The sequence below is a fragment of the Phaethon aethereus genome, assembly GCF_964289735.1.
Source record: "Phaethon aethereus genome assembly, chromosome: 3".
NCBI classification, from domain to species: domain Eukaryota; kingdom Metazoa; phylum Chordata; class Aves; order Phaethontiformes; family Phaethontidae; genus Phaethon; species Phaethon aethereus.
The window spans coordinates 533,206-549,752 of NC_138576.1; the positions used below are offsets into that span (position 1 = coordinate 533,206).

Sequence of the window (16,547 nt, forward strand, 5' to 3'; positions counted from 1 at the left end):
CAGATCTCTAAACAAAACCTGTCTCTGGGACTAAACACATTCTGCTCCACTCGTTGCAGTGGGACACCTGTGATCTATGCACCACGTGGATCCGATGGACTACTTCCTCGGCTTCAGCAGGTTACGATGAACAGAAGCAATCTGGCATGTGCTATGCAGCAGCCTACAGAGAATAACCTTTTAAAATAATCTACATTCCACTGGAAAGCTTCGGGACCAACAAAAGAGAAAAGACTGAAGAGCATTGCAGAATTTTTATCCAGAAAAGAAATGACAGGCTTAAAACCTCACCAAATACTACCAGTGAGAGACACTCCAAGGTGCCAAGTCAGATGACAGGTCTAACCAGGGCATGGAAAAACACAGCTTTATCACAAGACCCAGCCTAAGTTGTGCAACGACTCTGCTGAGTAGCAGCTTAACATCCTCCTGTACTCTGTAAAAACCGCTACACAGAATTATTGAGTAACGCTACCCAAGTTATCACAGACAGGAATTAAGGTACAAGGGCATCACAGACTGGAACATCTTTGCAGAGGCTTCTTTTTAAAACATGCGTCCAGATGTTTGTTATCACTCGTATGTACGAGTGACAGTCTGCCTCTTAGAGGGTTATCAGTCTTCCTAATTATACTGATGTCTACAGCAGTTTGTAGCTTCCTTTCCTTTTCTTTAAAGCAGTCATCTGGAGAACCTAAATAGTTCACAACTGGTCTTTGAGGACGAGAGTTCACAATCGGAAGAGTCTTCCTTAATGACAACTTACAACTCGGGCAGTGCAGGAAATTACCTATTGCTGGTACAGAAGACTTTAATGCTACGTTTTTCTTAAGCCTTTTTTTTTTTTTTTTTTTTTTTAAACCTACTGACAACCCAAGGACAATGCAGACCTCCGCAAAACTGTCCGGATCCTCTAAAGCAAAAAAACGAGAAAATTTTGGCTCCTGAGTATTCATAAAAACATTATGCCAAAATCACAATAAGAAAAAAAGAGCAGCAAAGGACAGACTGAATCAAAAGCATGAGTTTCTGTCACTGGAACTCCTTTATCACCATCAGGATAATTCTGAAATAATTCTGAGTACATCTGTGAACTTATATTACATTTCCTAATGGAAGCTAGAATTCACAGAAACCTGGGGAAGCACAGAAAGAAAGAAAAATGTGAAAATAAAGCAATTCTGCTTCTGGAAAGGAACCTGTGCTTCAGGGGAGGCAGAGAAATGGCAACGCAACCCACCCAGACACTGAAAATACTGCTCAGCCACTGCCCTGCCCTGCCGGGAGCGAGGAGGGGAAGAAAGGCCGAGGGGGTGAAGATGGGACAGGGACCACGAGAGGCGTCAGCGCTCTGCGACAGCCCAGCGTCACCTCGGCCAACTTCCGCTCCCCCCTCACCAGGGGAATTGTGCTGTTACAGGGACATTTAAAGGTGGCCCATGTACTTCAACATCCCTGTCAAAATGCCAGCATGTCCGGGATACCTCCCTGGGAAATCACCTTCCTCCTTTCAGGAAATGCCAAAACTCAAAAATGGTGTCATCACCGCCATTCTGTGGCTTTTTTAGCTTCCCCCTGCTCCTTTTTTCAAAGGAAAGTCAAAAATGAATTCCACTGCAAGGTCTGTGGAAAAGTAAAAGATTTGCCCCAACTAAGGCTGCTTAGCAGCTGCTAAACGCAAATTTTGTCATTTTAGGAAAGGTCAAAATTCAGAAATTACTGAAATTATTTTGATCTTCTGGGAAAGTTAAACATTTATTTGTCACAGAAAGCAGCCAAAGCTTCAGTTATAATCCCTGACTGAAGAACAACCTGATACGGTTAAAAAAAAAAATTATGGAACATTTTTTAATTGGGAACTCCTAAACAGTAACTGCATTCTCCCTACCACACATGTTTGTTTTTTAAAAATTGTTGTATTTCAGGTCAGATACGATCCTTGCCCTAGAGAGTCTACGAGTTAGCAAAGTATTTCTACAAACCTTAATATAAGCTTAATATAACAGCCATAGCAAGTTTGAAAGCCAGATATTCTTTTCTAGATTTTCTCTTTGTTATAAATGGGAGAGGAAAAAAAAAAAACCACATAGCCTGAAGCTTTCTTCCACTTACATTTACAAAGGATCCTATTCTACAAAAGCGTAACTAAACAGATTAGAATGCCTGCACAAAAGCATACTGTTACATATTAGCATGCAAATTGAGATGATAGCTCCCCAAAATAACATGCTGGCCTATTTGTTTAGATCAATACTAGCAATCCATGGAGTTTATCTGATGCCTTGAGAAAGAAGGTATGTTATTTTTTACCTGTAAATGTTATTTCTCCAATAAAACAAGCTCAGTTCAGACCTTAATTGACTTTTCCTTATATCAGAGTTGAAAAGACAACAAAGGAAATTGCAGGATTATTATTTTTTTAAAGGTGTCAACCAAATTGTTCAAGTGCCTCTGAAGTTACTCAGCAGTGATTGCTGAGTAATTAATGAGCATATTTACAAGCTGTGAAGGAGGCAAACATCTGGTTGGGAGGAAAGGTTAGGGAACAAAAGCACTACACTCTGACAAGGTGCAATCCAGAGAAAAATAACTTGCAGTGGAAATCAACAACTGACTCCAGAACAAGACTACTAGTAAACACGACAAGGAAATGTGTTCCAGACAGTAGTAGCAAAGACCAAAATTTGAAGGATGGATCTTTATGGACTGAGCCCATCTTACCAGATAAACATTGTTTACAGACTAGTGGTGGAAGAGGGGAACTTCAGGGAATGATTTAACAGGATTTTCATTGCGATCATAGCTAGAATCACAAAATCACTGAATAGCTGAGGCTGGAAGGGACCACTGGAGATCTCTCAAAGCAGGGTCATCCACAGCAGGCTGCTCAGGCCATTGCCCAACTGGGTTCTGAACATCTCCAAGGATGAAGACTCTGCATCCTCGGCAACCTGATGCAGAGTTTGACCATACTCACAATAAAAAAATAAATTCTTCTTATATTTGAACAGAATTTCTTGTATTTCCATTTGTGCCCACTGCTTCTTGTTCTGCCACTGGGTACCACTGAAGATGACAATAAGTTGTTCACTGCTTCCCACCAGTTATTTGCACGCATTTATAAGGTCCCCCTGAGCCTTCTCCTCTTGAGGTTAAGCAGTCCCACCTCTCTCAGTCCATCCTCGTACCACACGTGCTGCAGTCCCTTAATCATCTTCATGGCCCTTTGCTGGACTCACTCCAGTAAGTCCACATCTCCCTTTCACTGGAGAGCCCAGCACTGGACACAGTATTCCCGGTTCCATGTGAACCTCATGAGGTTCAACAAGGCCAAGTGCAGGGTCCTGCCCCTGGGTCAGGGCAACCCCTGGTATCAGCACAGGCTGGGGGTGAAGGGATGGAGAGCAGCCCCATGGAGAAGGACTTGGGGGTCCCGGTGGGTGAAAAGCTGGACAGGAGCCGGTGATGTGCGCTCGCAGCCCAGAAGCCACCCGTGTCCTGGGCTGCCCCCAAAGCCGCGTGGCCAGCGGGGCAAGGGAGGGGATTCTGCCCCTCTGCCCTGCTCTGGGGAGACCCCCCTGCAGGGCTGCGTCCAGCTCTGGAGCCCTCGGCACAGGAGAGACACGGACCTGCTGGAGCGGGGCCAGAGGAGGCCCCAGCGATGCTCCGAGGGCTGGAACAGCTCTGCTGGGAGGCCAGGCTGGGAGAGCTGGGGGTCTCAGCCTGGAGCAGAGAAGGCTCCGGGGAGACCTTAGTGCAGCTGCCAGGGCTTGGAGGGGCTGAGGAGAAAGATGGGGACAGACTGTTCAGCAGGGCCTGGAGCCACAGGACAAGGGGTGACAGTTTTAAACTAAAAGAAGGGAGATTCAGACTAGATGGAAGGAAGACATTTTTGGCAACGAGGGTGGTGAAGCCCTGTCCCAGGTTGCCCAGAGAGGTGGTGGATGCCCCATCCCTGGAAACAGCCCAGGTCAGGCTGGACGGGGCTCTGAGCAACCTGCTCTGGGTGAAGATGTCCCTGCTCACTGCAGGGGTGGGACTAGATGGCCTCTAACGGCCCCTTGAATCACTCTGTGATTCAGTCTCACCAGCACTGAACAGAGAGCAATACACATCTCCCTCGACCTGCTAGCTACCGTCTTCCTAATGCAGGAATCCAGGACACTGTTAGCCTTTTTTGCTTCAAGATGGCATTGCTGGGTGATGTTCAACTTGGTGTCCACCAGAACCTCCAGGTATTTTTCTGGCAAATTGTTTTCCATGCAGTCAGCCCCCAGTGTGCACTGGGTGCATGGGGTTATTCCTTCCCAGGTGCTGGACTTTTCACTTCCCAGTACTGAACTTCATGAGGCTGATGAGGAAAGAGACAGGCAAAACTATTTTTAAGACCTCACGTTCTCATGAATCTGCACTTGGAGAATCATTTGACCCCCAACTTACAGCCTTGCAAATCTATTCTGAAGAAACTGTTCAGCACCTCTAGTAAAGCATGTCCAGTAAAAAACCCTGTGTAACACTAGAGACTGAAGTTTACCTTGAGCAGGTATCAGGAGCTGCCCTTTCGTCCACATTTTGCCTCTGTCAAGTTTTGAACCTGATGGATCTGCCTGTATAATTTCCACTGGTAAAAGTGGAAAGGTTTCACAGTTCTCTCAAGTTCTGTAACACAACATAACAGAGGTTCATCAGCTAGAGAAACCTTCAGTGGCTACCCTTTAGTAAAGGCAAGCTCCAGCATCTGGGTGGGTATCAGAGTTACTCTCCCTGTTGTGACTGCTGCTGATTTTAGTTTACACTGGATGTGAAAACCCGTCACTAAGAGATTGCGTAGTGCTGAAACCTAGATGCCAGCTGTAGCTTAAAATTTAAAAACTGATTGTATCAAATTAAGGGCCCAAATCAGTGTCTGAAGCTTAAGCTCTTTTAATAACAACTCCAGTATTTTGTCTTGGAACCTAATGTCTCAGATTTTGGCTCCAAGATCACCACAGAGATGCCAATTCCTACCCTATCCAGTGCTGAAGTTCCCACCATGCCAGTCCTGGAGCAGAGCAGTCCTACACACAGCACTGAAGGACTGCTCAGGATTAGAAGTGGAGGCAATGTCTCGAAGTAGTACATACTCAGGGCAGTAGCCTGTTATCCAGTAATGGATGAAGACTAGAGAATCTTTGTGGCCAACTCTTCCCTCCAAATCAGAGGATTGGTTTTGGCTGGCTTGTAAGGTTGACAAAAATCAGGCTGAAAGCATTAGTACAACATACCACCATACCCAAATAAAAGATAATCCTGTTTTAAATCAGCACCGATTTCTGTTTCCTTCATATTTGTTCTGGAAAAGTTTTCAGCTGAAAGGAGACAGGTATTCCTGTAACCTCCTACAAGCATTCATTTCCACAAAATTTATGTTTTTTTAATATATGTAGATATTAAAACATACACAACCTGTACAAGGTAACTTCGTATTAATTTAGTCACAGAATCCACAGCAGTAGCCATTCTCAGAACAAGCGTTACATCTTCCATCATCTGCTTCTCAAACATTTAAAATGACCGTTTAATAGGAGATATTCAATCCAGATTCATAGTAACAATGAACTCTTGCATATGTCCTGTCCCAGACTTTAAACTATAGAAGCTTCTGGCTTGCTTTTTTCTTAGTGGGCACATCTGTAATCGGAGCTCTATCTTCCCTCAATGTTTCTTTTCCCACCACGTCCCAGTAATCCCAAACTCATTCCTACTACAGTCCCTATCCTTCAGATTTGCTATTTTTATCTTCCCAGAGTCAGGCCCCCAATACCAAGCCTCTTTTACTGTAGAGACATAATCCAGACTTGATCTCCCCCACCTGCTAAGCCTGCTGTGGCTTGCCACATACCTTTGTACATCAGCTGCAATGATTTCTCATCAGCACTTTTAAGCAGAGGAATGGCTGCCTGAATCTGGAGCAAAAAATACCATTCAAAACAGAATAAAAGTTTCTGAGAAAAAAAATTGTTGCAGTTTAGAGGGCAAGAACACTGGCATGAATTATCGATGGTAACATAATTCAGCAAGCAGCTTGGGAAGTTGCTGTAGAAGAGGCTGATAAAAATTAGGAACATAATTTTAATGCCACAAACATTAAAAGTTATCCTATCAAGTTACCTGAGAGCTAAACCTATGAGTAACAAGACTCCTATGTGTAACACAGGATTAAATCTGGGGACTGGCTGGCAGATCAGATGAATGGGGAAAATCTCTGGGTCCTTGGAAGAAAGTGTCAGAAACAGGGGCGCTTATACAACTGCTCCCAGTGAAGATGGTTGGATCGGGATCTGCATGTTACAGAGCAGCCATATCGCACAATGAGGGCAACAGAAGCTGTCAGGTAATATAGGAATGCATGCACTAATCTAAGGAAGGTATTATTCTGGGTGTCTAGTAATTTCCTCCAGATACTTTCAAGCCGAAAATAGATCAGACTATGGACTATCTCCAGATCTTTCACACCATTTCACTTCTGTCCAAACACTCTGTTTAAACATTTCACCTTTGCCTAAGCTCTGTGCAATTCTATCCTGACCTGTAATTCATATAGACAATTTTACTGCCTGTTTCCTTACTGTATTTATTCCACCCTGTGTACTTTTCTTGAAGCATGAGTTTATAAGGATAAGATGATAAAGGAAGAATAAGAAAGCAAGAAGTTGCTTCTTCCCTTCTATTAGTGCAACATCTGACATTAGGATAGGAAAGACACCGCACTACTGTACTTTACCTAATATTTTAACCAGATCAACCTCTTCACCTTTTGGGCAAGTTTTCCTGTAAGATTTGTCTCCATGAAGTTGCTCTCCTCAAAATTATTAAAAAAGTGATCTTTTAAAAGGAGACTCTCAGTCATCAGGAAATGTCTGTAAACATATACAGCAATTGCAAAATTCACCTTCTCTTTTGTTCTAAGGAAGAAAAGGCCCATTGTGCACTGCAGCTCCAATCTTGTTCGCTGCTGAACAAATGCAGATTAAATTCACAACCGAATATGCTTTGCAAGAGGATCAAGAGAAGACAATGAAACAAATGCCAAAAACCAGCATACCAAAATCATGGCAATACTTAACTATGTCACAGCATAAATGTCAAAAAACAGAGAATGGAATATAAATCATGAAAACTTAGCCAAAGACAGACTGCCAAGTTGTGCCTGTAAACAGCTAGGCAAAAACAAGAGTCTAGAGTTTATCTACCTGTGTCTTAAAAGAAGTCTGTACACCTTGAAATGACCATAAATGCATTAAGCAGAAGAAGAGATAACAACTAGTAGGGCAGGGGTTTTGAAGGATGAAAACATGATTTTACTTTGTGGGGAAGGAAACAAAAGATGACGTTTAGTTTATGGGTGAAGAAAAATAACGTTGGTTATTTTTTTCTAGAATTCACATACAAAACATCATACACATATACTGTGTGCAGCTGTACATGAAATTAAACACACCACCTTTTTGGCCACTAAAACCAACAAATAGTTTCAATACGCTTGCACAATTTTCTGCAGGAAACCCTTCTGTTTCCCTGAACTCCATAAAGCCCTCTCAGCCAAATACTCTTTCATCACTCTCTCTCACTGTTAATCTTCAGTTTTCCATCCCTTATTGCTCCTTAAATACTTTCCATAGGCAGTAAACCCAGGAAATTTTAACTAAGAAAAGGTCTGGAAGTGAGAGGAGCTCAGCATTTACCTCTCCTAGTGAGCACTGAAGTGACTCATGCTCAAATGCTACTCAAGACAGACATTTGAACAGGTACCAAAATCTTTGGGACTTGGCACTTGAAGGCGTATGTTAAAGCATAGTTCAAGTGAAGTTTTTTTAAAAGCTTCAGAATAAACATGAACATTTAGAGAACATCTTTTTTCTGCTGCTTGTTTTTTCATCTTCCACTACTAGTGATGCTAGAACTCTAAAACTAATCTTGTTTTGCATTATTGCTGGTGATTTCAAAAGAATCGGTCTTCATCCCAGAAGCATAGAACTCTTTTCACTCCAGCAAAAGTCTGGGCTTAAATGCTCTGGGACTAAGACCATTACAGTGGGAACGATGAAGGCATTAAGTGCTTTGTTACGTGCGAAAGGACAGCATATTTACATATGTTGAACAGAAACCCTGCTCTGACCAGATGTTTCGAACAAGAAAATATTTCATTTACCATTTTCAACATGGGCAAGTCTGTGCATGAGAGGCAGCCACACAAGGCACTGAGGAGGCGGATCAGCCATCAATGTGTCTAAAAACATGTTTAGCATGATCTTTTTCTGCAAAAAAAAAGAGAAATAGAACTTAATTATAAGAAAAATTTCAGGTTTATATATCAAAAACTACTTCAGCCTTAAAATCTCTCTATGACTCAACTTCTGTCTACCAGGATTATTTCATAAGTGATAGAGAGACAAAAATCCCAACTTCTTTGCTCAGAGAGTTTCAATCTATACTAGGCAAACAGTAACACCACAAAGAAAATATTAGTATAGACATGATATATCCACACAAAAATAAATGATAAACAGATGAACAGAAAACTCCAAGAAATGGAAGACTGCTCAGTCAGGATTAGTTCCCAAGTTGCAGTTAAAGATTCTTGTTTTGAAGAGGGATACAACAAATGTGAGCGGAGGTTATTTAACAGTGTAGAAAGCAGTATTTCAAAATACAGACAGCACTGAAAAAAGCAGACACACATAAAAGAATAATTACAACTAATATTCATACAGTAAATGATTTTTTTAAAAAAGGCAAAATAAGAAAAAAAGAGGCAAGGGGAGAACTGGGCTAAGATTTTTAAAAACTGTCAGTAAAAATGAAGCTGAAATGAAATCATTAGGAGAAGGAAGTCAGGCATGTTAAAAGTAGTATTTCTAAGGTTTCAAATTTAAGGTAGCAAGAGAAAATTTCTGCAGCAAGTACAAACAGATGGAGATAACTGATAAGAAAAACAGCTAAGAATATTGCAACTACCAAGAAAGAATATGTTGGCTTTTGCATACAATAAGCTAGATGCTTAAAGAACTTCTCACAGGCAGAAGACCAGCTGGTCAGATGGCACTTTTTTCTCACCTTAGCATATGGCAATATTACTCCAAAAAGCATCCGCAACAGGGAGGGTAAAAGCAGAGCTAGAGGAAAAGCCAGTCTGGTTTTCCAGGAGCTGTGAAACTAATTGTAGCTTTTACCTGCAACTACCATGGAAAAAATTAAGTGTGGGTTTTTTTGGTGGGTTGTTCAGGTTTTTGTTTTGTTTTGTTTTTTAAAGAGAAGGTTTCTATTTAAAGTATCAGTATTTTCGTTATTAGTGGTAAATACATATACCTAATACCTCTGCAGCTAACTACCCTGGAGAGATAGTATGGAATTATAATTATCTCTTCCAGTTACCATTAAGAAAAATTCTAAGAAATATTTAATCTTACTTCTTCCAACTTTTATAAGGTGCCCTTGTTCCAGTCTCTCTTCTTAGTAGATGAAAAGCTTTTCCTGAATAGTTAACTGCTGCTACAAGAGAGTCCAAGGATTTCCTTTGCCAGATACAACATCAGACACACTACCTGGACAAGAACAAATGCCTGGATCTTGCTGGCAATCTCAGCCCTCCCTCCTCCTCGAAGCCAAGTCATCCTTCAGGCTATTAATAACTACACATGGTCAACCTTCCTTCTCCTCTCTCTGGGTGAAGAAATCCAAAATCTTTTAACAAATGCACATCTTGGTAAGGCTATGAAACACTCTAAATACGCTGAACCAAGCCTTCTGATAGAAGAACCACAGTTTTTAACTGGGAATTAACTGATTGAGGTATACAATGTCTGAGACCAGAAAGGGGTGCTCGCAAAATCAGGAACCACCGTGGTGATGATGTTTAATGACAGCATCGGCTAGAATTGATGTGCAGATTCTATGTTTCAAATCTTAACATAATTCATAGTTGCTTACTTGTACAGGTATCATACAACTTTATAAATATGTCTCCAAGGTTCCCAATTTTGACTTGGCTCTCATCTCTCATACTGTTTCATGTACAACAGTATGAAGGTTACTACAAATAATAAATACTGCTCACAGACAGACAAGTTTTCTGGAGGCAAGCCTCAGGATCCACTAGACATCACACCCATTTTTCAGAAGCAAAAAGGAGGACCCTGGGAACTACCAGTCAGCCTCACCTCCATGCCTATTAAGATCACGGAGCAAATCCTCCTGGAAAACATGTTGAAAAATGGAAGACAGCGAGGTGATTAGAGACAGCCAGCATGGCTTCATGAAGGGCAACTCATGCCTGACCAATCTAGTGGCCTTCTATGATGTGACTGCATCAGTGGACAAGAAAAGAGCTATGGATGGCATGTACCTGGACTTCTTTTAAGGCATTTGATATGGTCCACAACATTCTGGCCACTAAATTGGGGACATATGAGTTTGATGGATCGTTAGATGGATAAGGAATTGGATGGATGGCCACACCCAAAGAGTTACAGTCAATGGTTCAATGTCCAAGTGGAAACCAGTAACGAGTGGTGTTCCTTAAGGTTTTGTACTGGGACCAATACTATTTAATATCTTCATGAATGGCATAGACAGTGGGCTTGAGTGCATCCTCGGCATGTTTGCAGAGGACACCACCTGAGTGGTGCAGTTGACTCGCCTGAGGGATGGGATGCCATCCAGAGGGACCTAGACAGCCTTGAGGAGTGGGCTCATGAACTTCAATAAGCCAAGTACAGGGTCCTGCACTTGGGTCGGGGCAACCCCTGGTATCAGCACAGCCTGGGGGATGAAGGGATGGAGAGCAGCCCCGTGGAGAAGCACTTGGAAGTCCTGGTAGTGGGTGAAAAGCTGGACAGGAGCCAGCAACGTGCGCTCGCAGCCCAGAAGCCACCCGTGTCCTGGGCTGCGCCCAAAGCCACGCAGCCAGCAGGGTGAGGGAGGGGATTCTGCCCCGCTCTGGGGAGACCCCCCTGCAGTGCTGCATCCAGCTCTGGAGCCCTCGGCACAGGAGAGACATGGACCTGTTAGAGTGGGGCCAGAGGAGGCCACAGCAATGCTCAGAGGGCTGGAATGCCTCTCCTATAGACAAAGTTTGGGCTGTTCAGCCTGGAGAAAAGAAGGCTCCAGGGAGATCTTATTGTGGCCTTTCAAGATATAAAGGGTGCTTATAAGAAAGGCAAAGAAAGGCTTTTTACCAGGACCTGTAGCAACAGGACAATGGGCAACAGTTTTAAACTGTTTAAAGGGTAGGTTTAGATTGGACATGAGGAAGAAATTTTTTTATTATGAGGATGGTGAGACACTGAAGCAGGTTGCCCAGAGTCATCATGGATGTCCCATCCCTGGAAACATCCCAGGTCATGCTGGATGGGGCTTTGGGCAGCCTGATCTAGTGAAAGATGTCCCTGCCCATGGCAAAGGGGTTGGACTAGATGATCTTCAGAGGTCCCTTCCAACCCAAACCGTTCTATTATGCTACAGCTCTATGATTAGACAGTGATACATGATACACTCAGTGGCAGAAGAACCTAAATCTAGCACAAGGGCTTCCTTCTGCCATAGACAAGGATATTCCTCAAAGAAAAAAACCTGATTCCCTTTAAGCAGTGAGAACCTTATGAATTGTCAAAGTCTGTGTATGGAGTGATGCAACTTCCAGGTAATTCACAAAATGCCAGCAGGGACACAGGCTACAGTACTTGTCTGTCTGGGCATACGCATTCTCGGTAATGGCTGGGTTTACAGGAAAGCAAACAGCAGTCTCCTCCTCCTGGAAATTATGAATGTGCCAGAGAAGGACCCTAGATAAAGCCCTTCCTTGTAGCTGGCCTAACATTTCCTACTGGGTTCAGAATCCAACCATGGAGCAACCACAAAAACATCACTCCGTCACCATTTGTCATGCAAAAAGAATCAAGTAATCTGTCAGCAGGTTCCAAACTCCAAGAACATAAACTGAAAATTAGTAAATGTGAAAATTAGTAAATGACAACCAGTCATGAGCATCAAACGCTCCCCAGGAGAACAAATGCATTTCTGCATAGATACTTTCTGTAATCGCCCGCTTACTCTATTCTATTTTAATAATTCCTTTTACCAATTGCTGTTAGCATACCTACTTGTCTTAATAGCTCTGTAGTCTCAGATCTTCTTGCAGGTGCGTGCAGTGGCGGGTTATATCAATGCTATTCTTATATTTAGAAGAATACCATAGGCTTGCTTCAACAGCAAAAACTCAGCCAGTTTTATTGTTACACTGCCAACATGCTTGTTCCAACAAGATGTTAATGTATGTATTTCCCCACAAAATAGTGGCACAAAATCACATCCCTTAAGCCAACACAAAGATGTGATTTTTAACTCTAGAGTGATCAAAACAAACTATATCCATCTAAGCAGCTGTGTATTAGACCCCACCTGTATCTCTGTAACTATCTTGCATCTTGTGCTTAAACCGCGATTCTATCAGAGTATGCTTACATCATCTTTTATACACAAGACCGTCCTGTCCTTAATAAATACATCCTTAATGCTCACTTTAACAAGACTGCACATCCTGACCATCCTTCTGACACTGTTAAGCTTGTGCAGTCAGTTCAGCTATCAGCCATACCATCCACGAAGCTCAAGTCAGCCAACGCTTTAGCAAAGCTTTTATGTGAGCAAGGTATGCACAAATTAACGCCTATCTAGGCAGGCTTGTATACTTTGTGCTGCTGAGTTTCAACAGAATAATGTGCAGTTTGACTCTAAAGAAGCCAAGCTCTTGGATCCCCAGTCTCTGAAGTGAACTTCTCAGCTTAGTAAAAACACTGCAATTAAACTGCTCTGCAAATGAGCTATGAAGCAGACATACCTCTGCAATGACAGGACAGGCTGTGCACAGAAAGATTCTGACTAAGGCAGGGAATGTCATGGTGATACAATATCTCTATGACAAATAGATGGACAGTAGCCAAGTGAACAAAAGTCTTAAAGTATGACATATCTGTGGAAGCCCCCACTTGACCTAGAATTATTACTGGAAGCTCTTTATACATCTGGAAGCCATCACAAAGAACGCAGCTCTTGCCAAAAGCATCCCAATAAACTCCATTTCGGGTGGGCAACAAGTTTGAATTATTCCATCTGTGACCCAAGAAATGAGAGTTGCGGAGTGTATACAACCACTGATGCTTCTCCTCTTCTTCATCTGCCCTTTCACCACCCAGACAGCAGTAAATTATTAGCCTTTTGCACCTCAGCAAAGTGGCTCCCAGGACCAGGACCTCGATGAATAGCAAGGAACCACAGCTGGCCAGGAAGAATTTGTCTCTTGGTAGTTTAAGTAATACCAGGGAATGTTCCTGGCACTAAAACTCAATCAGGCATGCTTTTATGTTATTAAAGCTATGCCTGGTTTAACCACTCTCCCAAATGATTCCAACATCCAGATCAGGTGTTAATATCAGCTAGGAATCATTTTTAATAAACAGTTTCCATGTAACCACCCTGCTTGAGGGAATAAGAAAGTTTAATAGCATGAATGTGGTTAAGACTATTCCAGTTGGCCTCAGTACCACAGAACAGCTCAAGGCACTGTTTAGTTAGCTAGTACAGATGTAGCTTACATATCCATTGTGTAAATGCCAAAGTCTGAAACCCCACCACAGCTTTACCAATGCCATCTGGAGAGAATTTCAGCAAGAGGATAGGCTGTAACAGGAGAATATCACAGAAGTAGCTCTGGGAAGCTTATTTTCAAATCTGGGAGGCATAAGAAAATGAGACTAAATGTAAGACAGATTATCCATCTACTTCCCAGGACCTGTTTGTTTCAATGTTTTCAAATAAATGAAAGAACTGTCTTAGGGTAGAGTGTATATCTAAATTAATTTAAAAAATATTAGCACTCTCTACAAACCTGGCCTTACACTAGGGATTTTGTCTTGCTGAATAAAATTAGAGCAAAGGAATTTCTAAAAGGGAATCAATATGAAGTATTAGCCTTCTTGTTCATGGGAGCCAAAGTCAGAGTGAAAAGACACGCTGCAGGCAAGCCATGTGCAAATCATAGAATCGTAGAATCATTTAGGTTGGAGAAGACCTTTAAGATCATCAAGTCCAACCATTAACCCAGCACTGCCAAACTCACCACTAAACCATGTCCCTGAGCACCACATCTACACAGCTTTTAAATCCCTCCAACGATGGTGACTCCACCACCTCCCTGGGCAGCCTGTGCCAATGCTTGACCACTCTCTCGGTGAAGAAATTTTTCCCAATACCCAATCTAACCCTCCCCTGGCACAACTCGAGGCCATTTCCTCTTGTTCTATCGCTGGTTACTTGGGAGAAGAGACCAACCCCCACCTCACCACAACCCCCTTTCAGGCAGTTGTAGAGAGCGATGAGGGCTCCCCTCAGCCTCCTCTTCTCCAGACTGAACACCCCCAGTTCCCTCAGCCGCTCCTCATCAGACTTGTGCTCCAGACCCCTCCCCAGCTCCGTTGCCCTTCTCTGGACACGCTCCAGCACCTCAACGTCCTTCTTGGCGTGAGGGGCCCAACACTGAACACAGCATTCGAGGTGCGGCCTCACCAGTGCCGAGTCCAGGGGCACGATCCCTGCCCTGCTCCTGCTGGCCACACTAGTGCTGATACAGGCCAGGATGCTGTTGGCCTTCTTGGTGACCTGGGCACACTGCCTCATACTCACGGGCAGTTATTACACCTCACTAGGCTACCATGGCGAGATTTGCATCAAGTGCCTTAGGAACCTCAGTCAACTGTCAAAGTCTAGCTAGCTTCACTAGCCTCTCTTTATGGGCAAGAGAGAAATGGTCATTTCCAAAACCAAAACACCCTCCCCATTCCTTTGCAGACAATGGAAAGGGCACGCAGAGCCTAGAATCTGATGTCTTACTCATAGCTTTGAAGCAAGGCTGAGGTTTTACATTCAACAGCAGTGCCACTTACATGAAATTTGATTTGATCAGATAAACCGCATAAATGTCTTGCGCTGACATAACAGAAAGGGTGACACGTTCATGGGAACTACTATGGCCCACAAATGCCTCAGCCAGTATGGAAACAGGAAAAAAAAAATCTTTTTAATTTCACACTTGGTAAAACAAAACTCTATCCTAACTCACAGATGAGCTAGAGCCCTCATTCCTAAATCAAAGGCTGTTTCCTACTGTGTTGTATTTCAAATATACTAATGACGAATTAACTTAAATTTAGCAAAACTGACTATAAATTCTAAATTTAAATACTTCAGAAATATTTCATCCAGAACATAATCATGACCAGAGTCTAAACATTTAATTTTAGACCTAAGATTATCTAGGTTCATATTTACAGTTGATTTCAGGATTATTTATACTTTTTATATTACCTCAAATTAGAAACAAATGCTTGCAACAGTGAAATTACAACTAAAATGCATAAAGAAATAAAAAGCTCTTTTAAGATCATTACTACAACAACTACTCCAAACATTACATGTAATGGAAATGTTTTGGAAAAAACAGCTATACCAATAAGGACAACAGTGAAATTGGTTTAAAAAGCAAACTATTTGTACACAATCTATTTATTTTGTACAGACCAAACCAACTAGCAAGTGATTTGCTAAACTAATAATCTTAACACATTGAGAAAGCTTAAAAAGATGCTGTGTTTCATGTTTTAGAAGAGAAATAGGTCACACTTGCTGTTCTTCTGACGGGGAACAGAGATGTCCCTTCAAGGAGGGGGAGCAAACTAAAATTGTGCAAAATCCTTTAATTACCTAAGACCTAGGCGTACTATTTTAAATCAGACTTTCTCAAAACTGCTTAGGTTATATAGTGTATATTACCAATCCCCCTCCCTCCAAACCCCTTGCAAACTACAACCAAAGCAGCCAGTGGACTTTAGAAGAAAGCACTATATTAACAAGCAATACAAAAATCCTGTTTTGTTAACTCTTACTTGTTGTGGGAAACAGGTCCGTACAGAATGTTCTGTGTATCCAAAAGAAGGCCCCTCAAACACAGCTGTTGGAAGTTTTAGAACTTCTTTCAAAAACTGATCAAACTTTGTAAATATCATTAGTCCATTTGAATCTGATATTTGAGAGAAAATATCTGTAAGAAAATATAATAAAACCCTATAGTAAATACATGCTTACTACAGAAAAGAAAAAAAAAAATCAATCCATTTAAAACCCAAGAAATTTCTTTGTTTTATTCTGAACATAATTTCTTATCGCTTGCTAGCAAGATAAAATATATAAATGAACGTATTCAAACATGTTATGATACAAAACTTCCTGTTTCCTCCATCTCATCTCACCCAGTCTTGAGAAGAGATTCTGACAGTGCATTAACTGTAACAGCAAGAAAGCAGAAGCTAGGAGGCATTTTAAAAGCCACAGAATATTACATCTTCAAGTTTACGCCTTCACAATAAAACTACATAAAATCCTCTGAGAAGTCTCCTAGAATTAAGAAAAAGAAACACAAAGTCAAAACTCCTGGGAAATCTGGTGCACGTCAGCAG

General features: G+C 42.0%; 1 protein-coding gene across 8 annotated transcripts in view; it reads right to left on the reverse strand.

Moving 5' to 3' along the window:
• Positions 1-16,547, reverse strand: part of DTNB (dystrobrevin beta) — a gene marked incomplete at its 5' end in the record, with an annotated part of 196,188 nt that overhangs the window by 155,299 nt on the left and 24,342 nt on the right. For all 8 annotated transcript variants that reach the window (XM_081998026.1, XM_081998024.1, XM_081998025.1 and 5 more), the window contains 2 exons: positions 8,192-8,297; positions 15,978-16,132. In XM_081998026.1, the coding sequence (XP_081854152.1) occupies positions 8,192-8,297; positions 15,978-16,132 (261 nt within the window). The remainder of the gene's footprint in view (positions 1-8,191; positions 8,298-15,977; positions 16,133-16,547) is intronic.